Source organism: Notechis scutatus, chromosome 2 (genome assembly GCF_049901735.1).
Source record: "Notechis scutatus isolate UNSWTSFEM ecotype Mainland chromosome 2, rNotScu1.2, whole genome shotgun sequence".
Lineage (NCBI taxonomy): Eukaryota > Metazoa > Chordata > Lepidosauria > Squamata > Elapidae > Notechis > Notechis scutatus.
In genome coordinates, this window is record NC_142010.1 from 249,138,712 (window position 1) to 249,164,676 (window position 25,965).

Below are 25,965 nucleotides of genomic sequence, written 5' to 3' on the forward strand. Positions count from 1 at the left end.
TATGCCTTCTTTGTGTATTTTGGGGAGGCCATATAGTTTGGGGCATCTGGAAGATTTTTCTCTTGGGATGATTTTCTGTTGGATCTCTTTGCTAATGTTGCTGGTTATGATTTTCTTGTTTATTTTTTCTAGATATGTGGTTGGGTCAGTGTTTATGGGTTTGTATGTGGAGTCTTGAAGTAGGTCAGAATTTTTGTCAGAAATGGTGTAGGGTCTCCCACTTGGACGGGGGGTTGGACTAGATGACCTACAAGGTCCCTTCCAACTCTGATTATCTGTATCTGTAGGTCTGCCAGTTGTGTTTCCTAGTCTTTTTTGTTCATTACTACTGTGGCATTACCTTTATCTGTTGGAAGTATGATAATGTTGCTGTCGTTTTTTAGCGCTTTGGGGGCATTTTTTTCTTCCTTGTGTAAGCTGCTTTTGGGTGCTTTGCTTGTGCATAGGATGTTCATGACTTGGTGTCTTATTGTATCAGCTTCATCTGTATTTAGTTTAGTTAGGCTGGATTCTACTCTGCATATGATGGATTCTATGGGGATTTTTTGGGGTGCTGTTGCATAGTTGAATCCTTTGGTTAGGACATCTGTTTCAGTTTTAGTGAGTTCTCTATTGGAAAGGTTGTGTACTAATTGCTTTAAGTGTTGTTGTGGGTTGATGGGGGCTTTCTTATCATGTTCGTAACACTTAACATTTAACACTGTTTCTGATACACGCCATGAACACATAGCCAGGCCTCAAACTTGGAGCCAAACCAAAACCGGGAACATCACATCACAGCCACCCGCTCAGAATATCACATCACGAAACTCAGGAGGTTACACCACAAAACCTTAGGGTATTACAACACAGCCAATGACCCAGGAGATTACAGCACAATACCCAGAATGTCACAACAATAGAACTCAGAAGGTCATCACACAGCCCATTACCCAGGTCGTTACAACACAGGAGGCTGATAGACACACAGCCAATACCTCAGCCACACATGTTCTTATAAAAAAGCCAGCCAATCTGCATACATCAACTCCATCAACCAATCAAGAAATGACAACACAGCCAACCTCCCCACCAGTATATATAGGGAGACGGCAGCTCCGATCATGCTTTGCTCTCACAAGCATGAAGCCGAAAGCACCAGCCTGAAGATGGCGAGTGGGACCTCACCAAAACGTCGCCAAGATACTCTCAATCTTACACGGGAAAAGACCCAAACATGCCAAGACCTGCATACCTGTACCCGTGAAAATCTATATATATATATATATATATATGCTGTAAAATCTTCTTTAGTCTTTCTACCAAAATGGCAGCAAATAGTTTGTAATCCTTATTTAATAGTGAAATTGGTCTATAATTCTTTGTCTTTTTAACATCTTGACCCTCCTTTGATAGCAACACAATGTTGACTTCTTTCCACATCTGAGGTATCTTTTCCCCCCTGTAGTATATCATTCACTGTGTCCTTTAGTAATTGGAGAAGTTCATTGTCAAAGCACTTATAATATTGCTTGTACGACCATCTGGGTCTGGGGCTTTGCCTGGCTTCATTTTTTTTAAAACAGCTTCTGATATCTCAAAGGCAGTTATTGGGTAATTCATAAGTTGTTTCTGGGTTTGTGATTGTTTAGGCAACTGTTGTTTCATGCACCTATCAGAGTCTGAATCCGAGGAGGAAGATGAACAGCTCCCAGGGAGCAGGAGTGTGGCTCTGTTGGCTGTGAAGGAAACTGGGGAAAGGCAAAGTCCAGCAGGGCAGGGCAGGGCAGGGGAGAGGTAGAACAAGGAGAGGGAGTTCAGAGGAAGACCCAGGCCCACACTCTCTTCATCCTAGGGCATGCAGGGAGGAACAGAAAAGAGAGCAATATGGGTTGTGTGGCTTATGGGGGAGGAAAGGGCCCTGATTCCCTTCATTAGGCACACTTGGGAAGAGAATTTAAAAGAGATGCAAGCTGAGAGCGGTGTCTACTGGGAACAAACGTGAGTTTAACTTGTGTTGACTTTGGTTATCTATGTTCCTGGCATCCTCCTAACTGTATTGAATTACTGCTGTTCCTTCACATCTGGAATTCCTTCTCTTGCCCTGCCAGACTAATTACCTCATCTTGCCTTGATTGGACTTATAGTTACAGTTTTTGTTGACCATGTTTTGGACTTGATTCTCTGCAGCCAACAGCTGTTCCTGGGAGAGTTTTCTCCAGCCCAGAAGGTAATCAGGACATTGGGGGCAAAGTTGGAGCAAATAAAGGGACTCCTACTTATTATTTGACTGTATTGCCTTTGTGCCACGCCCTGGGTCATCACATGTTGTCTTAAAACATATTCACCTATTTTTAACATTTCTATCTTTTGCCTTTTATGCAAATTTGAATAGAAATATTAACATCTTTGAATCAAGTATGAACAATTTCAAAACAATGTGCCTTTCTTTAGTTCTTCCTTTCCATAAATCTCAGAATTGGCTTCAACTTTAAAAAATTCAAGAGCGCACACACACACACACACACACACACACACACACACAGAGGTTAGCCTCTCTTAGTCAGGAAAGGACACAAGGACATGTGTTGGCTCTTTGAAGTAGTCCATACAAGAAGTACCAACCATGAGTTACCTTTACCTTTATTGTAAGGTTACATAACAGAAACTTACATGTGTTAAAATACATATCAACTTTTAGTCCAAGAAACAAAAGGGCCCTTCTAAGATACTTACTATGCCCCATTTCTTCTGTGGACTCATTTGATCTAGTCTGTTACTACTGCTCCTTCAAGGTCATTCTCACTGCACACCATGTAATCTTATCATTAGAGTAATCTTATCATCTTATATCAAAGTTCACCTGATACTCAATGCATAATCTGCAATGCAAAATTCTACTAGGGCTATCTTGCCAAATGTCTATCCAATGAAGGAATCTCAAAGTGGCTTCTTCTACAGTCATACTGCTCATAATACAACTTTAATCTCCCCAAACCTGACAGCTGTTAGGATATTGAATTTAGTAATGGGAACAGTAAAGTGTACAATAGGCCAGAATACACAGCTGGAGTTGATTAGTTCGAGAGTGCTGACTCATGCGTGATACAATCTATGCTATGATTGGCTGTTGTAAATATAAAGGGAAAGTTTCCCCTTCCCCACCCCCATTCTTCTGTGTGTTCTGCATATTGTTTACTCATGATGTTCCTATGTTCCTCACTATTTTGGGTTAGTGTTTCCAACTCCATCTGGACAGCTGCTGCGCAATTCCATGACAATGGCATCCAAATATTTGGTCTAAAACTCCCAGAAATCCAAGTCATCATTGGCCAATTGGAATTTTGGAAACAACACAACTAGATAGGTGAGATTATAAAAGGAAACACAAAAGATTTAAGCACAATCTGATTGCCTGAACTGGCTCTGATCTGCCTTCGAGAGTGAAAGGAAACAAGTTGTCTCCCCTTCTTCATGACTTGCTTTCAGATATTTTAAAACCACATAATACTGTCTCTTCACATCTATTACAGAGGAGGTATTCAGCAGGTTCTGATCAGTTCTGAAGAACCGGTATTGGAAATTTTGAGTAGTTCGAAGAACCAGTAGTGGAAATTTTGAGTAGTTTGGAGAATTGGCAAATACCACCTCTGACTGGCCCCGCCGCCATCTATTCTCTGCCTCCTGAGTCCCAGCTGATCAGCTGGGTCTTCTTTGGTTGCCCTGCACAGGAGAACGGAGCTGGAAAGCAGGTTAGTGGGGTGGGGAGGGAATGGGATTTTGCAGTAACCTTCACCCAGGAGTGGGAAGGGAATGGAGATTTTACAGTATCCTTTTCCTGCCATGCCCACCAAGCCACGCCCACCAAGCCACGTCTACAGAACCAGTAGTAAAAAATCTTGAATCCCACCACTGATCTATTCGCAGGCCTTTCAACCCCTACAAATAAGGTTTTGTTTAGGATTTGTGTGTGTTAAATGGACCTGGATTGATGCCTTTGTTTAACAATATGAGAAATAGCTTCCGGAATCAAACCACGATACACAAATCTTTTGGAATCATTAGATATTAAACCATAGAAATTGGAAGGGTCAATTATGGATGGGTTGTGATACCCAGAATAAGGTATCAGCATGTGCTAATACAGACATTTATTTATGGAAGTTATCCGTCATGAAGTTCTTAAAGAGGAAATTGAGTTTGGAAATTGGGTAATATAATACATTGTTATGATCATTTGTGTGTATACAGAAATTCACACTTTCTTTTATATATATCGCTGATTCAGCACAGGGAAGCCATATCTGAAGGAGGAAAACAAATGTGGCTGGAATTCTTTTATAATTTCTTCAATCGTGCTGGAATTTTATTTGAATGTAATATTTCCAGAATTGATTTTATGTCTCCAAATGTGGTCTTAAAGGAATGCTTTTGAGAAAGGCACAACAGAAAATCCTAGAGAATTCTAACAAGCATTATTACTGCAACTCTGTATATTTATTCGCTGTTCTGTAATTCAGAGGTTTACCTTTCTCCTCTTTCTACAACTACAGTAAGTATTTTAATTCTTAGCCATAGTAACACTTAATTTTATGCATGTATGTATATCATGATGGTGGTATCACATTCTGATCCTTTTGTTTGGTTTTGGTTTAAAGCACATGCTCACAACCAGTGAACCCCTTGTCAACAAAAGCGCAGTCCACCTCTGTCCCAGGACACTGCAATCATCATAAATATGAGCCAGTTACCAAGCACCTGAATTTTGATCACATTACCACAGGGATGCTGCCATGGTTGTGTGAAAAACAGTCATAAATCACTTTTAGAAGTGCCACTGTAACTTCAAATGGTCACTAAATGAACTTTTGTAAGTTGAGGACTTGTAAGTTGTACTTTCCCTTCTTCCCTTTCAGTGTCTCTGTTTCATTTTCAATCCTACCAGTACACACCATTTCAATGTTGTGCGCAAGGCTTCTTCAAGTCAAACCCAACTGCAGGCAGCTTTGTGGATGCCTCCATGTAATTTTCTTGGCAGTGATACAGAACCGATTTAACTCCTGGGACAGGTCCATGACCTTGGCATTTCCCGATGGCCTCCCCTCCAAGTGCTAATGAGGCTTGACAAAGTTTAGAGTTCCAAGCTCAGCTTGCGCTGGCCTGTGGCTGCCAGCTACTTGCTCTGAAAGTGATGCTGTAAAATGTCAGAATGGAATGGAATGGAATGGAATAGAACAGAACAGAACAGAACAGAACAGAACAGAACAGAACAGAACAGAACAGAACAGAAAGGAATAGGAATATGAATAGGAATAGGAATAGGAATGGAATAGAATAGAATAGGAATAGAATAGAATAGAACAGAACAGAACAGAAGAGAACAGAACAGAACAGAACAGAACAGAAAGGAATAGGAATAGGAATAGGAATAGGAATGGAATAGAATAGAATAGGAATAGAATAGAATAGAATAGAATAGAATAGAATAGAATAGAATAGAATAGAATAGAATAGAATAGAATAGAATAGAATAGAATAGGAATAGGAATAGGAATAGAATAGAATGGAATGGAATGGAATGGAATGGAATAGAATAGAATAGAATAGAATAGAATAGAATAGAATAGAACAGAACAGGAATAGGAATAGGAATAGAATAGAATAGAATAGAATAGAATAGAATAGGAATAGGAATAGGAATAGGAATAGGAATAGAATAGAATAGGAATAGAATAGAATAGGAATAGGAATAGGAATAGGAATAGAATAGAATAGAATAGGAATAGGATAGGACAGAACAGAACAGAATAGAACAGAACAGAATAGAATAGAATAGAATAGGAATAGAATAGGAATAGGAATAGAATAGAATAGAATAGGAATAGGAATAGGAATAGGAATAGGAATAGAATAGAATAGAATAGAATAGAATAGGAATAGAATAGAATAGAATAGAATAGAATAGAATAGAATAGAATAGAATAGAATAGAATAGAATAGGAATAGGAATAGGAATAGAATAGAATAGAATAGAATAGAATAGAATAGAATAGAAATAGAATAGAATAGGAATAGGAATAGAATAAGAATAGAATAGAATAGAATAGAATAGAATAGAATAGAATAGAATAGAATAGAATAGAATAGAATAGAATAGAATAGAATAGAATAGAACAGAATAGAATAGAACAGAATAGAATAGAATTCTTTATTGGCCAAGTGTGATTGGACACACAAGGTGCAAATGCTCTCAGTGTACATAAAAGAAAAGATACATTTGTCAAGAGTCATAAGGTACAATACTTAATAATAGTCATAGGGTACAATAATCAAACAAATAATACTAGGAAACAGTCAATAAAAATCATAAGGATACAAGAGACAAAGTTACAGTCATACAGTCACAAGTAGGAGGATATGGGCGATTTAGGAGTGATGAGAAGGTTAATAATAATAGTAGTGCAGACTTTGTAAATAGTTGTGTTGAAGGAATTATTTGTTTAGCAGAGTGATGGCGTTCGGGGAAAAACTGTTCTTGTGTCTAGTTGTTCTGGTGTGCAGTGCTCTATAGCATCGTTTTGAGGGAAGGAGTGGAAACAGTTTATGTCCGAGATGTGAGAGGTCTGTAAATATTTTCACTGCCCTCTTTTTGACTCGTGCAGTATACAGGTCCTTGACTGAAGGCAGGTTGGTAATAATTGTTTTTTTCTGCAGTCCTAATTATCAGCTAATGTTCAACTATAGACTTAATTATCTTAAGACCTCTAATTCCTTACTGCTTTAAAAGGTGCTAAGCAGGCCTACTGTAAGTTTTGCTTTTGCTAATTCGACTAACAAAGGCTTTTGCAAGTTTACTTAAATCAACAACAAAGGGAGATCCTCTTCAGAATATAACTAAAAGGCTAAACCCAAGGAAGTATTTCTCTATCTTATAAAGTTTAAGACGTGTAGACCAATTGCCAGAATTTCCCCACCAGGATGCTGATTGGGGAATTCTGGGAGTTGAGGTCCACACATCTTAGAGTTCGCAATGTTGAGATACACTGTGTTAAAGTTAAAACTTATAAAGAACAGTTGCTGGAGTTGGGTATGTCGAGTTTAATGAAAACAAGGACTAGGGGATACATGATAGCAGTGTTCCAATATCTCAGGGGCTGCCCCAAAGAAGAGGGAGTCAAGCTATTCTCCAAAGCGCCTGAGGGCAGGACAAGAAGCAACGGAAGGAAACTAATCAAGGAGAGAAGCAACTTAGAACTAAGGAGAAATTTCCTGACAGTTAGAACAATTAATCAGTCGAATAATTTGCCTCCAGAAGATGTGAATTCTCCAACAATGGAAGTTTTTAAGAAGAGATTGGACGATCTTTTCTCTGAAATGGTATAGGATTTCCTGCCTGAGCAGGAGGTCGGACTAGAAGACCTTCAAGGTTCCTTCCAACTCTTCCGTTATTCTAAATTCTGAAGTGTCTTTGGTTCACATCCTGTAGAAAATGTTTGCCTGAATGTCTCAATCACCCTTCCATGTCAAAATAAATCATAGTTGGAGGTTGCATCATGGAAACATTGTACAATTATACACACCCTTTCCCCATTTCCCTGAGTAGCAGGGCAGGAGTAGAAACTGATTCCTTGCAGGGACCTTTGAAAGGAGATTCTTGTTGAAGTAATTCCCTGTTAGGAGAATGAGCGCATACAGGAAGACGTATTTGAGAGAAGTGTTTGAATAACACACACACAGTACACAGATACACTGTACAGTAAATGTAGGTTTTTACTTCAAGAAAGCTTTAAGCAAAGTCCAAAATAAGCAATCCAAACTCATTCACAGGTAAATCAGTCAGTTTTTCAATCCAAATATCAAAGTCCAGTGTCAAAAAACAGTTCAGTATCAGACTTACATTAAATCCAGTAATACCAGTCAATTAGAAGAAATGGAGGAATGGCAATATTTTCCAACAGAAGGAAACAGAGATACATTCACACTCTCTTCTGAGACTCAGACTAAACAACCCAGGTTTCTGGCTCCATCTTATGTCCGTTAGAGAAACAACACCTAATTACAGTTTTGCATTTTCTTAAAGATACAGTTTTAAAATGTTTATCCTGGTTTATATATTTCTAACCCAAATACCTGTTAGGTGACTTATATTCCTAACAGTCTCCCCTTTTGGGTAAGACAACATATACAACCTTACATTCTAAGTCCATAATCTTCACAGCACACCTTATGCTTTATAGAGCCTTGGGCCTTTGTAAAATGATCTGCTATATTGTTTTCTGACATACAGTATTCTAGCTTAATCATTTTACTTTGCACACATTGTCTCACATTTAAATATCTTAAATCTGTGTGTTTCGTTCTTGTTTTAACAGCAATGTTTGAAGCCATCTGTATTGCTGATTGGTTATCTTCGAAAATAACAATAGGATCTGTTACGTCAATTCCCATATCAATCAATAATTGCTTATACAAAACTAAATCTGTACATAATAAAGACAAACATGAGAATTCAGCCTCCATTGTTGACAAACTTAGATGTTCTCCCATCTGAAAGCAAATTATATAGGTTGAACACCTGCTCAACTACTCCATGAGATAAAGTGGGTTGAGAGGTTCGAACAAATTCACCCAATAAGCTTCTTAGGTTGAGAGTGGACTTGAATTTGGATTTCTATGGTCGTAGCCCAACATCTCAACCAGCACATCATCACTCTGGGTCTCTTGACATTGTAACTTTCTATTGCTCATGTTATGAATTCATCATGTAATCATCTGTCTCACTCATTGAATTTTATGGAGGCCTATGTCTACAGTGTCTTCTTGATGGTTTTCCATCATTTTCCCCAACCCCTCCAGAAATTGGGGGTGACCTTCACAGGAAAGGAGGACAATGCCTATGGATTGGTGACACAGAAAAGGTCCTTTCAGTAAAACCCCAGGACTTCCCATGTTTCTATGAATGGGTTTATTAGTTCATGACCAAAGACTAGAATGTTTGCTGTAAAGGTTCCCCTCGCACAAACGTGCCAGTTGTTTCCAGCTCTGAAGAGCCAGCACTGTCCGAAGACATCTCTGTGGTCATGTGACCGGCATAACTAAACACAAAAGGCACACGGAATGTTGTTACCTTCCCACCAAATTGGTCCCTATTTTTCTACTTGCATTTTTACATGCTTTCGAACTGCTAGGTTGGCAGAAGCTGGGACAAGTAACGGGAGCTCAATCCGTTACGCGGCGCTAGGGATTCAAACCACCGAACTGCTGACCTTTCTGATCAACGAGCTCAGCATCTTAGCTACTGAGCCACCATGTCCCTGATATGTTTGCTGATAGGACATCAGCTTTAACCTTGACCTATGTGGTGCCATTTGCAGATGGCTGAGAAGCTTCTCCAGATTACTTTTTTTAAGTATCAAAATTAGAGCAATTCAGATTCAATATGACTGCAGTGGAAAAAGGGAAATTACCCTTCCTTGTGATTACAACTGTGTGTTGCAAATGCATGAAGTATTACAGGGTAGGATTCATCATTGTCTGTATTTTGTATGCTCCAAGCAGGAAGAAAAAGGCTTGTGTTTCTGCATTCATATCAGAATAACTAACTTTGTCCTGTCTAGTTCAACTTGGCACCCCTATTCATAAGAATGACAAAAATACTTGAAATTACCAGCTATATATATACAAAATGAACACATGGTTTTGCTTCTTTCCAGTAAATTGCATAATTGCTTCTTTCAGCCTTCAGACCCTTTCCAGCCACGGAATCGCCTTGTTTTGTAAAAACATGACCATGCTTGATATGGACACAGAGATTTAATAGTTCACATGGAATGAGACAGCCTTGATATGGAAAATATACTGTAAAGCTTCCTTTCTTCAATCAATTATGTCCCATCCTTAATCATTAAGCCAGTCCTCCAATTGATAGGAGTTATTTGCTCAAAGGTATAAGTATTGCCAGCTGCAAGTACAATTGATGTCATTCCAATTGATGCTTAATGGGGAATGGAGCTTTAAAGATCATAATCTGGAATTGAAACCAGGAAGGAACATCTTTCTAGATCAGAGGTGCTGGCTGGAGAATTATGGGAGTTGAAGTCCACAGGTCTTAAAGTTGCCAAGTTTGGGGACCCCTGTTCTAGATAGATAAATTATGATGAAGGGCATATTTTGAATTTCTTTAACTCACATCCAGATAGTTCTGCCAACACTCAGAACTGTAGCAACTATACAGCACTTCCATCTTCCATATTTCTAATCGTGCTAGGAGCAAACAAAAGTGTCATCTATCTAAACAGAATAGACATCAGCCTGAACTAGCAAGAGGGTCCTTGACCAGTGATGGGATTCTACCGGTTCGGCTCAGTTCGGGCGGACTGGTAGTAAAAAAATATAGCTACCAGTTCACCTGAACCAATATTTTTTTTCCCCTCCTGATGATCAGCTGTGCCGAGATCCCCCTCGTTGAATTACTGCTTGGCCCAGGAGGCCAAAAAATGGAGCATGGGGGTTGCACTACGTTTTTTGCCTTACTGGGCCTCAGGAAAACCTCCTGGGAGCGAAAGTGCCCCCCCCAGGAGGTTTCCCTGAGGCCCAGGAGACCAAAAAATGGAGGGGGGAGGGTGCTGCACAAAAAAAGAAAAAAAAAGAAAGAAGAAGCCACACCCACCCAGTCACATGGCCATGCCCACCTAGCCACTCCCACCTAGCCACGCCCACAGAACCGGTAGTAAAAATATTTGCATCCCACCCGTCCTTGATGGCCTTAAATCCATGCTTGTCAGGTACAGTTTGTTAATGCCAGTTCTTGGGATTTTCCTTCGAAGCCTCTTTCACCATCTGCCTTTGACTTTTATCAGTCTTTTGAAGTCCAGTCCATTTCCCCCCACAGTTTTACAAAGAAATCTTTTCAAGGTAAATGATGGACAGGCAGTCCATTGGCAGAACAATAACATCCTTGCAAGTTACAAGGACAATTTCTCCTGCTTTCAATCTTAGATTCAAGAGTGGAACAAATTTACAAGAGCTGCTTTCTCCCTCTTTTGTTCTCTCACTCCTCCAGCCCTTCCTCTCTTCTTCTATACTTTGAAGAAACTAAAAAGAGCTTAGTCCTAATACACAATATCTGAATATAGTTCGTCTTAAAACCCTGTGTTCTATCCTATGAAGATGGAATTGTTTGAATGAGGATCAACAATAAACATACTTTTTTTTCCCTATTTACGGATTATCCCCTCTAACCGGGATAAATGAATTTCCAGTCCATTCAGCTTAGCCTTTCATTTTTCTTACTAGGAAGGGAAACAGAGTCTGGTGGAGAAATCTTTCCTAATTCAATGAGCAGGGTGAACACCATAACTGGAAATGCAAATATTATTTTATCTGGACTAATCTAAAAAAACCTCGTCCTTAAAAGACTCAATTTCACAGCCTACTACTGTATTCATAAACCCATAAAAAGAGCCTTCCTGCTGGATTGGATCAAAAGAAGAGATTGGGCTGCCATTTGTCAGAAATGGTGTAGGATCTCCTGCTTGGGCAGGGGGTTGGACTAGGTGACCTACAAGGTCCCTTCCAACTCTGAATATCTGTTATCTGTTATTTATCTGTTATTTATATAAAAGCTCATCTAATCTGAATCAACTGAACGTTGATTCAGTTACTATTCAGTCACTTGAATGGCAAGCCAGATGCCTATGGAAAGCTCATAAGCAGGCTATGACAACAAGCGTGTTTCTGAGCACCTTGTTGTATTCGGAAACATTGCTTCTGAAGGTACTGTGGACTCATCATGCTTAACTTCACCCTTCACGGATAAATTGTTGAAGGTCATGGCCATCACGGTATCAATGCCACTATCTAGATACTTATTTTGTCTAGCCTGGCTCTCCCACCATCCTTTGTCGTTGTCTAGAATCCTGACTTTCTCCCTACTCACTTCTTCCCTTCCCTGCTTAGTTTCACAGCCCTCCCCCCAAATCTAAAGAATTGCAAACAATGCAAGCTTTCTTCTTGTTGAAGTTCCTTCAGGCTTTGATCATTCCGGTCACTCTTGTCTGCACTTTCCCCGCCTTTATTATATGTTGCAGCAGTTGGCATTCCAAGTGAAGTCGTCCCATAAATTTCCCCTCGCTCCCACATTGCTTCCCTGAGTGCTAGAATAAACCTTCTTCATTTCCTTCCATGCTGATAAACACCCAACCATCCAAGATGCTACAAAACACTTTCTGTTCCATATGATTTATGTTTAAGTTTGGATGGGCATGATCCAAGAGGAAAAACCAAAACATCCCATCTCTGGAATGGGAATTGTCATAAACATTTGGTGCATTCAACTTCATAGACTGCCAGAATTTAAAAAAAAAAAATTATGGAAACTTATCCCTATTTTTGTGTTACTTGTTGGCTGGGGAGGCAGATCAGCAGTTGAACAAATTCCAGAAACTTCCAAGGCTTGGAATGGAGAGGTTAGTGATCAGCACCCTAATCCTGTGCCAAGTCCCACCACTGAAGCCTTTTAAGAGGAGAGTGGACAGCCATTTGTCAGAAATAATACAGTTCTCCTGCATAAGGAGGGGGTTGGACTTGATGACCTCCAAGGTCCCTTCCAACTCTGTTACTGTAAAGAAGCATGGCTCTTTAGACTTGGACCTACTCCCTCCATCCCACAATGAGGCAGTTCCGGGAATGCTCCAATACAGAAAACCACATCGACTGATTCAGGAAATAGCAAGCGATTTCTTTCTTTCTTTCTCGGTGCCAGTCCCTCAGACTCAACATCGCAGCTCAGTGGAGGCGATGGACGGAAAGATATTAGAGCAGCTACTGTACGTCACCACCCCAGGAGGATAGCAGACGGCATCAGGAACATCTCCTGGTCTAGCAGGAGGAGGAGGAGGAGGAGGAGGAGGAGGAAGAGGAGGAGCAGAACTGCTTGTGGGTTGAATGGTCATTAGGTTCTTCAGTGCCTGCTCTTCCTGCTCGGGCTTGGTGGTAGCGGTGAATGGGCGCATGGTGGTGGTGGAGGGTGAAGCAATCCTCCACAGCAGCTTCTTGAGGGCTTTACGGAATTCCCTGCGCATGAGGCAGTAGAAGATGGGATTGAGGCAGCTGTTGGAATGGGCCAGGCAGACAGTGATGGGGAAGAGGTATGCCTGAGAGAGAAAGTAAGCATGGCTGAAGTGCAGAAGGTTTAACTTGATGAGGACCCCCCAGGTGGTGAGTGCCTGGTTGGGCAGCCAGCAAAGGAAGAAGGACAGTACCACGATGGTCACTGACTTGGTCACCTTGGATCGGCGCTTAGTGCTTGGCCCACAGGAACCGGCTCCCACATGCCTGTCACTGATGAAGCGTACCAGCAAAAGGTAGCAAAGGGTGATGATGGTCAAAGGCAATAGAAAGCCCAGCAGGACCTTCTGGGCATGGTAGAGCCCCAACCAGAATGGAGTATTGTTACCTTGGCTATCGGGTATCTTGACCAGACAGAGTTCCTCACCGAAGATAGTGGAGGTGGTGGAGAAGATGCCGTTGGGCAGAGAAGCGAGAATGGCTAGGATCCAAATGAGGGCACACAACCATTTAGCTGAAGAGCAGCCATCCAAGAGCCCTCCTTGCCTCCTACTTTTCAGGGCAGAGGCCACCGCGTGGTAGCGGGCAATGCTCATGGCAGTGAGGAAGAAGACACTGGCGTACATGTTCATGGCGGTCACATAGGAAAGCATCTTGCACATGGCTTTGCCAAAGAGCCAAGTGAAATCCAGAGCATTCTCCACGGCCCAGAAGGGCAAAGTCAGGACAAATTGGAAATCAGTCACTGCCAAACAGGTCACAAAGAGATTGATGGAAGACTTTTTCCATTTGCTTTTCATCAGGTAGAGCACCAGCACATTGCCCACCAGACCAAGGGCGCACACCACAGAGTAGATGATGGAGATGAAGATCCGTAGGAGGATGGAGCTGCCTCCCTGTAGCCCATCTGCTCTCTCTCGGTTGAGGAAGCTCCTCCAGAACTCCTGTAGGGACTCGTTGGTGCCGTTGCTTAACAGCCTCTCTTCCAGCCGGCTGGGAAAAGGGTTGAGTTCTCCCGCTTCTGCTTCCTTTATGCCAGCGGCCAGCGAGCAGTAGCTGTATTCACACAGGGCATCCATCCCATGGCAGAGGGGAAATGTTTGTGTCCTCTCAGCTCCACATAACAAGCTTCCACTGCGAGACAACAACAACAACAACAAGAAGAAGAAGAACAAAAAGAGTATCTATTTCCAGAAGTCGCCAGTCAAAGGAAGGACTCCCTTCGTCCAACGTCTGGAGAGGCTACCTAGGCTGCGAAATCGTTGGCAGGGAATTGGGGAAGAAAAGGTTTGGAGAGGTAGCAGCGCGAGGAAGCTCACAGCTGATCTTCTCGAGGGAGAGGGGACCGCGCAAGCCGCCGGATGCGAAAGACCAGAAAGATCCAAAGGCGGGGGAACCACAGACTTCGGGGGAGCTCCAAGGAAAGTCACTCACTGTTTTGGGGCAGATGTAGCAGCGGAGCCTCCCAGACGTCTACTTGCCGGCTACTCAGCCCGTGCGTGCAGCTAACTCTAAGCCAGGTTGAAGTTGAGCGCGGCTCTCCCAAGCAGCAGCGTTTCTTGACCCTTCCGTCCAACCTGCAACTGTGGCTCAAGACCAATCCTGCCTCCCGTCCCGCTTCGGTGCAGACGGTTCTACTGCGTTATCTGACTCCGCCGGGCTGCTTTTTAAGGTGCGCGCGCAACAACGCGCTCCTTGGCGCTCTCCAAGGTGCTGCAACGCCCGCGGCCCCCTCCTTTCCCCGCTTTTTCCTTTCGCAACCAAATTACCTGCCGCCGAGATAGGTATCTGTTTACATCTAAACTTCCAAAGGCTCCACCGTCTCTTAATTGGGTAAAATTCTTTTGAACTGTTTCGGGTTTTTTTCGTTTTTTGTTTTGCGATTCTCTTGCTTTTATCCCGTGACTGCTCTCCCCATTTCATATGTACGCTTAATGTGCTTTTTAAATTTATAAATCCATCACGAAGTTGTTTTTCAAGAAAGGACACGAATATGCTTTAACTTGGTGGGCTGTGGTAGTGGCGAGATTTATTTATTTTTAATGGATAGTGGGAGTGATGGTGATGGGATTTTTTTTTTTAATGTGCCAAGTGGAAAAAGAAGAATTTAGACAAACAAGCCATTTTTGATTTTATTTATTATAAAGTTTTGCTTATTTGGGAAATTGACTTGAAAATATGACTTTAGCAACTGAATGGTGATGCCCTGCCCGACTCCGTTGTTACAGCCTCAAACCCTCACAGCTTCAATCTCAAACTGTCTACCGTGGACTTCACCCCATCCCTAAGAGCTCCATATAAGTGCACCAGCGTGCCTACCATCCCTGTTTTACTGTCCCCATTTATCTGTATTAACTTCCTTTGTTCTTGTTTATGTTCATACCTACACTTGTTATCTTGTACATGTTTGACAAACAAATAAAATAAAAAATAAAAATAAATAAAAATAAATTTGGCTTTCTGCTATTATATTCTCTTTTAAAAGGAAAATGGAAAAATAAACCTACAAACCACTGATTAATAAAATATTTATTATGACCAACCAATGTGCAAACTTGTGAATAAAATATTTATTAGGACCAACCAATATGCAAAAAAATTGTGCAAACTTCAAATATTTTAGGTGAAACAAAATCAGAGAATGAGGAAAATGCAACTACCTACTCCACATCTACCCATTTGGGTTACCAACATAATTCAGAGCAAGTTATTCTGTTCAGTGTCTTGCAATGTAATCTTATATAAGTTAGTTCAAAAGGAAGCCCCACTGAATTCAGTAGGATATGTTTCAAAAGTCAGTGCAATCATAACATGCATTTTTAGAAGCTAAATGAGGCTTATCCAGCCTATGGGTCTGTGGACGGAATGCAATCAGCACATACATATATATTTTTTGGGTACATGCAACAGATTCAGTCCAAACTAACCAAACCACATTCTGGCTTTGCATTGTAACGTAAACTCAACCCAGTTCTCAGAATCAATCCATTTCTAATTCTTAAAATAGCCAGCCAATGCAAACTGAATCATGCGTTGCACTCAATCATTATGTAATTTGTTTAGTTTGGGCTTAACCTGTTGTGCACTGTAATATGTAAATGGAGGTATGTGGCTTAGATTTATGTGAAAAGCAGGACACTATGGACACTATGGCAATGCCAACTACATAACTGCAATTGGAGACAATTTCTATCACAACTTTGTACTCTAAATTATTCCACAGCCTGGGTAGCACGAAGAAATGCACTAACATTGAGCATTCTTATGTTCCATACTGCTGGAATACAGTGAAGGATTTATTATGAAAGCTGCTCTAAGAAGGTTTTAAAGTATGTAGATTTAGAAGGTTAACAGATATGCACTAGTTCCCAGATGCCAGTCAGTACTGATAGCTAAAGCTCTACATATCCTGGGCCACAGTCTATTTCTGTGTATCAGTTTTCTTATTCTTTTAGAATCTAAGGCAGAGATTGACATAAGAATTAAATCAAATGGTATTAGAGGAGATATTTCCTGTGGTAGCCTGTACTTCTATAATGCTTTTTTAAATATGATATGCCTGGCACCATCATTGTTTTAACAATGATCCACCCAACCCATGTCTTTTTGCAAATTTTTTAAAACTTGTATAAATAATGTACCTTAATAAAAATAAATTTCAAATATTTTTTTCTTGTAGTAATACAACTTAATTAAAGCCCCTCCCTCCAATCTCTCTCTCCCTCCCCCCTTCTCTCTTTATCTATGTAATTTTGATATGATTATTCTTTGCTTTAGTTTTATTGAGGTTACTGTATTTAGCTTTAGTATTTGTTGGATATTGAATTTTTTTAACTGAAGCCAAATCAGTGGTCTAAATTATCTTGGTCAAGTATAATTGGAAAATAAGTTAGAAATATTTTTATAGGTTAATACCAAGGCCATCGTAGAGTATATTTTAGAACATTTCCCAAAGCCAGCAACTTCCACTGAAACTGGGAAGAATAGAAGAGGGAAAATAGATAATTCTTTGCATTTCTGGATCCTCCATTTCTTCCTCTGATTACCAGAATTTAAAAGAATTGAATAGATTATTAATGTTGGTTGGAATAAATATTCCTTTGGCAGAGATTACTTAAAGGATCCAGGAGGAGGTATTGGAATTGAAATGTTTTGGATCCAGAGTTATCCTGTCTCAGTTTCACTCACTGTTGATACAAAAATTGGGGACTGAGTGTCTCTTTAAAGGTTAGAAGTGATGAAAATAAATAAGTCCTAGGGCCCTTGGGATGTTATTCAAAATGCCATACTATTTTACCCTAATTAACTACAGTTGAATAAATTGAGCCAACTTCTTGAGTTAGTTCCCTGGGTATACACAGAATTAATATGGATGAAATAAATATTGATTGGTTCAGTGAAGGTAAACTTTCTCTTGAGTTAGGATCAAATACTCACTGGACATTTCACAAGCACACTCATATTGACAATACAGAAGTGGGTTTGCCATTGCCTTCTATGATGCTTGTTTGTCTTCTTAGTCCAACTACTAATCTGGGATGTTATGGTTTTCCACTCGAGTTCTAATCAGATCCTGTCCTGGTTGGCTTTTCTGGGATCAGGCAAACTGAGATAAGAGTCTTCTAAAATTCATCAACTTTTGAAAGATTTCTAAAAATTCTCAGGTTCTCTCTCTCAGATTCTCCCTCCCTCCCTCCCTCCCTCCCTCCCTTCCTCCCTCCCTCCCTCCCTCTTTCTCTTTCTCTCTCTGTCTCTCATTCTCTCTCTCAGGTTCTCTCTCTCTCCCCCCCCAACTTTTCAGAATATGATTTCTTTTTAACATGCTGGAGAACAAGTGCTCTAAACAGACCATCTAAACAACAGAATGTGGAATAGTCAAAGCTCTTAGAAACATAGAAAACTGACAGCAGAAAAAGACCCAGCAGTCCATTTCAGTTTTTGTTTGTTTGTTTGTTTTTGTTTTCTTTGTAATTTATTTATTGGTTTTATTTATTACTTATTTTATTTTTAAATTTTTACCAGATGATAGACCTTTATTTATCCCTTGTTTGAGGATTCTTTTTATAAACATATTACTACAATCCTAAAATAATTTATATCATTAGAGCAATACTCTTCAGTGTTCAGAAGTTATGGATCTCTTAGAGAACATCCAGGGAGTTAAAGGGGTGAATGCCAAAATTATTGAGCCGAAAGTCTTTTCATGAGGTAGATTTTGGAATTTAATCTTCATTTGGAAATTCTGGGTGTTGTTCTAGCATTGGCCCCTAGAGGTCACAGGAGTTACAGAGGAACTAAGGAAAGTAATAATACTGTATATAAACTATAAGAATAAATATCCTTATCACAACCTGCTGTTGCATTTGTTATAACATTATTAAAGATTATCACATTTCTGCAAGCGGAAAATATTGAAATGTTTTATTGTAATAGCAGTTCATTGTTACAGGCTTGAAAGTATGAAGAAAGCTTTGCTTAACATTACTTAAACTTTCAAAAATCCTTGTCAGGCTCTTTCCAGAAAATTTGCTATACTCAGTTATAGCCTGGAAGCAAGACTATATCTTTCAAGGCAAAGTTTAAGGATTCCCTCCCCTACCTGATCTAGCAGGCAAGATTTTGTCACTTGACAATGATCATCTAGTGAAGTTAAATCTGAAAGAATCTGAGTGGATAAAAAGATGATGCACGTCTCTAGAGAGTACAAAAATTTAACTATCACAGGAGACATAGAAAGACCCAACCATGGGCTGTATATTCAATGGGTAGATATCCATTGTTTGTCAGATCTTCTTAATAATTCCAGGGATAATTGTAACTCGCCATCTCTCTGCTTAGCAAAGCTTGCATATCCAAGGAAGTCTGGTAAAAGTTTTGAAATTTGGTGATTAAAGGCAAAAATGAGATAAGAAGAAGGCAAAATGTGACCATAGATGACTTATGCACCAGCTTTCTCCAACTTCTTTTCCCCGGTTTCTGCATGATGTTAAGATACCAGTGTAAGATTAGACCTAACATTGGTTGTATTTGCATAATAGAAATGATATTATGTTAAAACATATAAAGAACAGCTGCAGGAATTGGATATGTCTAGCTTAATGAAAAGGAGGATTAAGGGTGACATGATAGCAGTATTCCAATATCTTAGGGGCTGCCATGAAGAAGACAGGTGTCAAGCTATTCTTCAAAGCACCTGAGGGCAGGACAAGAAGCAATGGGTGGAAACTAATCAAGGAAAAAAGCAACCTAGAACTAAGGAGAAATTTCCTGACAGTTAGAACAGTTAACCAGTGGAACAACTTGCCTCCGGAAGTTGTAAATGCTCCAACGCTGGAAGTTTTGAAGACGAGATTGGACAACCATTTGTCTGAAATGGTGTAGGGTTTCCTGCCTGAGAAGGGGGTTGGACTAGAAGACCTCCAAGGTCCCTTCCTACTCTGTTATTCTGAAAGTTTCCCCTTTCCCAAATAAATTGACTTACCTTAGTACAACAGTAGAATGTAATTCTGTACAGCCGAATCTTTTGCATGCTGGTCATTGATTGAGTCCTCCCAGTTTGAGGAATGACTTTCTTCCCCACTCTTCGCTTTTAAAACAAAGAAATGAACAATGATGGTATAATTGGGGTTTGCATGACCCCAGAGAGATTTAGGGGGCTTAGAGGTCTTTAATCTCTTGGGCTTTCTTTTCTTCACTCCCTGAGGTCCAGGGCATCATGTCAGTTTCAGGAACGAAGGGAGTCAACTAAGTCATCAAAATAGTTGTAAGACATGAGCAGATTTAGTTTAATCCTAAAAAAACCTGGGGCTTTGCAGGCCTAAATCTAATCTACAATATATAATATATCATAATATATACTAGATAGATAGATCATTGATAGATAGGTAGATAGGTAGATAGGTAGGTAGATCGATAGAGTACACACACACATTATATATATATTTTGGGTTGGATTTTTTTGGGTGCTATAAAATGTAAGAATATATATAGATATAGATATATATATCTTCTTAAGTTTTATAGCACCCCAAAAAAATCGCCACAGAATCCATCATATGTGCAGTAGAATCCAGCCTAACTAAATTAAATACAGATGAAGCTGATAGAATAAGACACCAAGTTACTATCATCCTATGCACAAGCAAACCACCCAAAAGCAACTTGCACAAAGAGGAACTAAAAGCCCTGCAAGCCCTAAAGAACAACAGCAGCATAATCATACTTCCAGCAGATAAAGGTAATGCCACAGTAGTAATGGATAGAAAAGACTATGAAACAAAATTGACAGACCTACTCCAAGACTCCACATACAAAACCATAAACACGGACCCAACCACATATCTGGAAAAAATAACCAAGAAGAAAATTATAACCAGCCACATGAGCAAAGACATCCAACAGACGATCATCCCAGGAGAAAAATCTTCCAGATGCCCCAAACTATACGGCCTCCCAAAAATACACAAAGAAGGCATACCTCTCAGACCCATAGTCAGCTCCAGAGGAGCACTACTACAAAACCTAGCTAAACACTTAGCAAAGCAGCTACAGCCCCATGCTGAAGCAGCAGCTTCACATGTACAAAACTCATACCACTTCTTGGAAATGATCAAAGATCTACACGTGGAACAAGAAGATCTGCTTGTAAGTTTTGACGTGGTTTCACTATTCACTCAAGTCCCGATAAAAGAAACTCTTGAAATCATCAAAAATAAATACCAACCAGCTAAACACCTCATGGAACTAGCAGAACACTGCTTAATCAACACATATTTCATATACAAAGGACAAAGATACAAGCAAATTGAAGGAGCCCCTATAGGATCACCACTGTCACCCGTCATTGCAAACCTGTTCATGGAAGAATTCAAATCCAGAGCCCTCGCCAATGCCACCCACAAACCCAAACTATGGTTAAGATACATCGATGACACATTTGTGATTTGGCCCCATGGAAAAGAAAACCTAAACAATTTCCTAACACACCTAAACAGCACACACCCCAAAATCAAGTTCACAATGGAAACGGAAACAAACAAACAACTACCTTTCCTAGATGTACTAATCTACAAAAAAACAGATGGCACACTAGGACACACAATATACCAGAAGAAAACTCACACCAACCGCTACCCCAACGCCCAATCCCACCATTACTTAGCACATATAAACTCCGTGGCCAAAACACTAATCGCCAGAACCAAATGCCTGGCAGACAAGACACATATAAAGACTGAACTATGCACCCTGACTAAAGTACTGACAGCTAACGGCTTCCACAAAAACAAAATCACCGGCTTTATCCACAAAAACACACTGAGACATAATGGAGACCTAGAAGATGAACAGACTTATGGAACAGCTGTCCTGCCCTACATAAGAGGTACTACAGACAAAATTAGTAAGGTACTACACAGACATCACATCAGGACTGCCTTCAAAACAGACAGAAAAATAGCAGCCATCCTAGGAAACCCCAAAGATAAAATTGACCTGGAAAACCAAGGCATATATGAAGTCCCCTGCGCATCATGCCCTGCCACATACATTGGACAGACCAATAGAAGAAAAAGTACCCGCCTGGATGAACACAAAAATGCAGTAAAAAAGCTGGAACACACTTCCTCACTAGTCCAACACATGAAAGCAACAGGTCATAGCACTGACTTCAATGGCACCAAAACCCTAGCCACTATAGAAAGCCCCAGCCACAGAATTATCAGAGAAGCTATAGAGATTGAAAAAAGTCCTGAAAGCATGAATAGAAAAGATGATTCCACCAGACTGTCAATTATTTGGAAGCCTGCACTCACAAACAAAAAAATCTCCACACCACAAGCCAGGCAAACACCTGGGCACAAACAGATCCCCCCTGATACTTCCAGCTCAAACACACCCCAACCAGGCACCCAGATGAAACCTAGCTTCCTAACAAATGATAGCCATCCATTTACTTGGAGCCAAGCCGCACTAAAAGCCTCCAATACAGGAACACGATGTTGCCAGCCAATCAAGTCAAAAAGCCACAAAACAGACAGAAGATATTAGAAACACCAATCAAGCAGAACACAGCAAACTCCGAGACCAATAAACACAGACCAAGACTCCCAACCAATCAGGATGAAGAAAAAACCATTCTGGCACAGCAGTAGGCTAGCCCCAAATTTAAAACTGAAATGGCTGTGAAAGTCTGACTCACAGACGAACACAATATAGAAGCCTGATGATGGCAGATGAGATTCTGCCGAAACGTTGCTACAACTTTAAAAGCAGAACTATAATGATGTGGGAAAATATCCGAACAAAGTTGAATACTATGTATGTATGTATGTATGTATGTATCTATGTATGTATGTATGTATGTATGTACGTATGTATGTATGTATGTATGTATGTATGTATATATTGTTTTCTTACATTTTCGCCGATATTTATATGTATGGTAAACATCAACTCCATCAACCAATCAAGAAATGACAACACAGCCAACCTCCCCACCAGTATATATAGGGAGACGGCAGTTCCGATCACTTTGTGTTTGCACAAGCACAAAGCCGAAAGCACCAGCCTGAAGATGGCGAGTGGGACCTCGAAACGTTGTGAAGATGCTCTCAATCTTACACAGGAAAAGACCTGAACACGCCAGGACCTCCATACCTGTACCCGTGAAAATCTACAAATATATATATATATATATATATATATATATATATATATATATACACACACACACACACACACACACATATGTATATATGTACATATGCATATACATATACATATATATATAATATCATATATATGAACAACATCTGTAGGTTACTGTAGATATAATACCACATAAATATATGAGCCAATTTGATGTAGTATGTATCACACACACATACTACACCCAACTGGCTCTTATGTTTTTGTTGTATTATATCATTCTTGATTTTCTTTTCCTCTTTCCTGCACTGTAAACAGTCCTATGGAAGCTCACAATATTTGGGGGTTATCTAGACATTACTCAAGTTGCAGCCGTGTATACTACTATTTATTGCAAATCCTGAATGTGGCAGTACAGACATTTGCTAAATAAACTCCTTTTCATCCCTTCTTTTCAAACATGTTCATCCTATCTTTCTTCCAAACAGCTCTGGGCAATACAGATAAGTTCCCCTCTAGCTAACCCCTCAACTGTATCATGACTTGCTGTAAATTATTCAGCCCTAGGAAAGAGGTCAGGGCAAGCCACTTCTGAAATCTTGTCAGAACACACACACACACACACACACACACACACACACACAAAATTCTATTTATAGTAGTTCCACTGAAGTCAATTGGACTTAAGGGAATCCTGGTGGACAGTATCTTGCTTACAAACAGAACTATAGCTTGGGTTTTGCCATTGAATGGAATATATTTAACACGTTACTAAAACTGGTCCTCTTTCTTCAACTTTATTTATTTATTTATTTATTTATTTATTTGATTTGTCAATTGTTTACAAGATAATAAGTACAAGTGTATACATAGTTGTGAATATATGAAATGGGTACATATAAGAAAAATAAAAGAATAAGAGAAACAATAGGACAGGGACGGTAGGCACGTTGGTGCGCTTTATGCACGCCCTACTTCTTTCTCTTTGGAAAAACAGATTGGCGATGAGAAACTGTTGGCTCACCACCACGAAGCATACAGTCTTTGAGAGGAGAGGTAATCCTCAGGCTATGACTTTAATGGATCCCAGAATTTCCACCATATGCCACAATTTACAACTTTTTTGTGGCAGTCATTAAACGAAAGCCACAGTAGTTAAGTGAATCCATTCATTCCTATGGATGGTTTTTTTGCTGAAAACTGATCAATAACTGATCAATAACCAGCAAAAAAAGTTGTAAATTGTAATCATGTAACCAAAGAAGGCTGCAACTGGCAATAAAGGTGACCTGGTTGCCAAGCATCTGAAATGCAGTCATGTGACTGTGGGGGAGTTTCTGCTGTTGGAACCCCAGAACTGGGTCATAAGTAGTTTTTTGGGGAGGGTCCATTATAACTTCAGGCAGAGCAGTGGCTCAGTGGTTAAGACACTGGGTTTGTTGACTGGAAAGCCAGCAGCCCAGGTCTGAGAATCAAGTGCCACATGAGAGGGTGAGCACCTGTCCTTGTCTCAGCTCATGCCCACCTAGCAGTTCGAAAGCATGTAAATGCAAGTATATTAATAGGTACCACTTTGGTGGGGAAATAACAGCGATCCATGATGTCATGCTGGCCACATCACTGTGGAAATTTCTTCGGACAGCACTGGCTCAATGGCCTTGAAATGGACATGAGCACCACCCCCTATAGCTGGAAACAAATAGCAAAGAAAAATCCACAGGGACTCCTTTACCTTTTTTTAATTGTAACTTCAAATGGTCACTGAACAACTGGTCATTAAGCAAGGACTACCTGGATGCAGTTGTTCTCTAGGATGAACACTCAGGTTTGAGACCGGAGTGCCATCTTGCTTCTGTCTCTCACAATCACAGATGCCAAATGTATCTGCTCACATTTTTATCATTTTGTTAATTATGAGGAAACTATTTTGGATGCATGCAATTAAAAAAGTTGCAAAGTATTTTGAGATGCTTCGTGTAACATGATTATCTAGATCAGTGATCCCCAACCTTTTTTACGCCGCGGCCCGGTATCCCCAACCTTTTTTATGGCGCGGCCCGGTACCGGCATTAGCTGGGCGCCGCCATCTTTTTTGATGAAAAAGTGCTTCCGGTGACCTCACCGGAAGCACTTTTCATCAAAAAGATGGCGGCGCTTAGCGTTCGTGAGCTTTTCCAGGCAGAAATGGCTTTCTACCCGGAAAAGCTCACGAGCGTGGCGCCGCCATCTTTTGATGAAAAAGTGCTTCCGGTGAGCTTTCTACCCGGAAAAGCTCACCGGAAGCACTTTTTCATCAAAAAGATGGCGGCGCCCAGCAAGCCAGCGGCCCAGTAGGACTTGTTCCACGGACCGGGACCGGTCCGCGGACCGGTGGTTGGGGACCCCTGATCTAGATGACTAATTTGTTTGGAAATTAAAATGAAACGAATGCATGTGCAACTGATTTTTGAGTACTATTCCTACAGGGATCTCACTTCATTATTCATACTTTTTTTTAAGGTGATGGGGAAGCAATATTTAGAATACTGGTAGTCCTTGATTTATGGCTGAACAATGGGCTTGATGACACTTGACGACCTCAGTGTTCACTTAACAACTGTGGGACCTGCTTAAAAGCAAAAAAAAAAAAAAAAATACTGGACAAAAATACATATGTGGTTGGAAAAAATGATAAAACAACATATTGATTTAAAACCAGAAATATTTCTATTGGGGATTCTATCTGAAAAATACAGTAAGAAAAATGCATATTTAGTTATTGATATATTAACTGCTGCCATAATTGTATTTGCACAAAATTGGAAGAGTGAAGAGATACCGACAGATGAGAATATGATTAGGAAAATATTAGAATGTGCGGAAATGAATAGATTAACACTGACAATTAAGGAGAAAGAGCAAACTGAATACTATATGGTATGGGATCTATTTTGCCAATGGTTAAATAATAAAAATGGAAGTTAGAAATAGGGAAACAAAATAAAGAAGATATGTTAAAAGAGTTAAGTAAATATTATGACTAGTATGTTGAATATTATTGTGTGAATATTGTAGAATGAATATGTGGAATATTATTATGTTAAAGATTGCAGAATCAATATTAATTTAATGAAGGATGTTGTAAATTTTGACTATTGCTCAACAAAGATCTTTGTACCCAGACAGCACACTGTTCAACTGAAGATGGAATCATTGTATTAAAAATAAAAAATCATTATTAAAAAAATAATGGTGTTATTTGCTTAATGACTACAGTGTTTGCTTTATGAT

The 25,965-nt window shown here is 40.0% G+C and overlaps 1 protein-coding gene across 1 annotated transcript; it reads right to left on the bottom strand.

Moving 5' to 3' along the window:
* Positions 1-11,729: 11,729 nt before the first annotated feature.
* RXFP3 (relaxin family peptide receptor 3) lies at positions 11,730-14,918 on the bottom strand. The gene has a single exon (XM_026666295.2). The coding sequence runs from the start codon at positions 14,124-14,126 to the stop codon at positions 12,753-12,755; it is 1,374 nt and encodes a 457-aa protein (XP_026522080.2). The 5' UTR covers positions 14,127-14,918; the 3' UTR covers positions 11,730-12,752.
* Between the last annotated feature and the right edge of the window lie 11,047 nt (positions 14,919-25,965).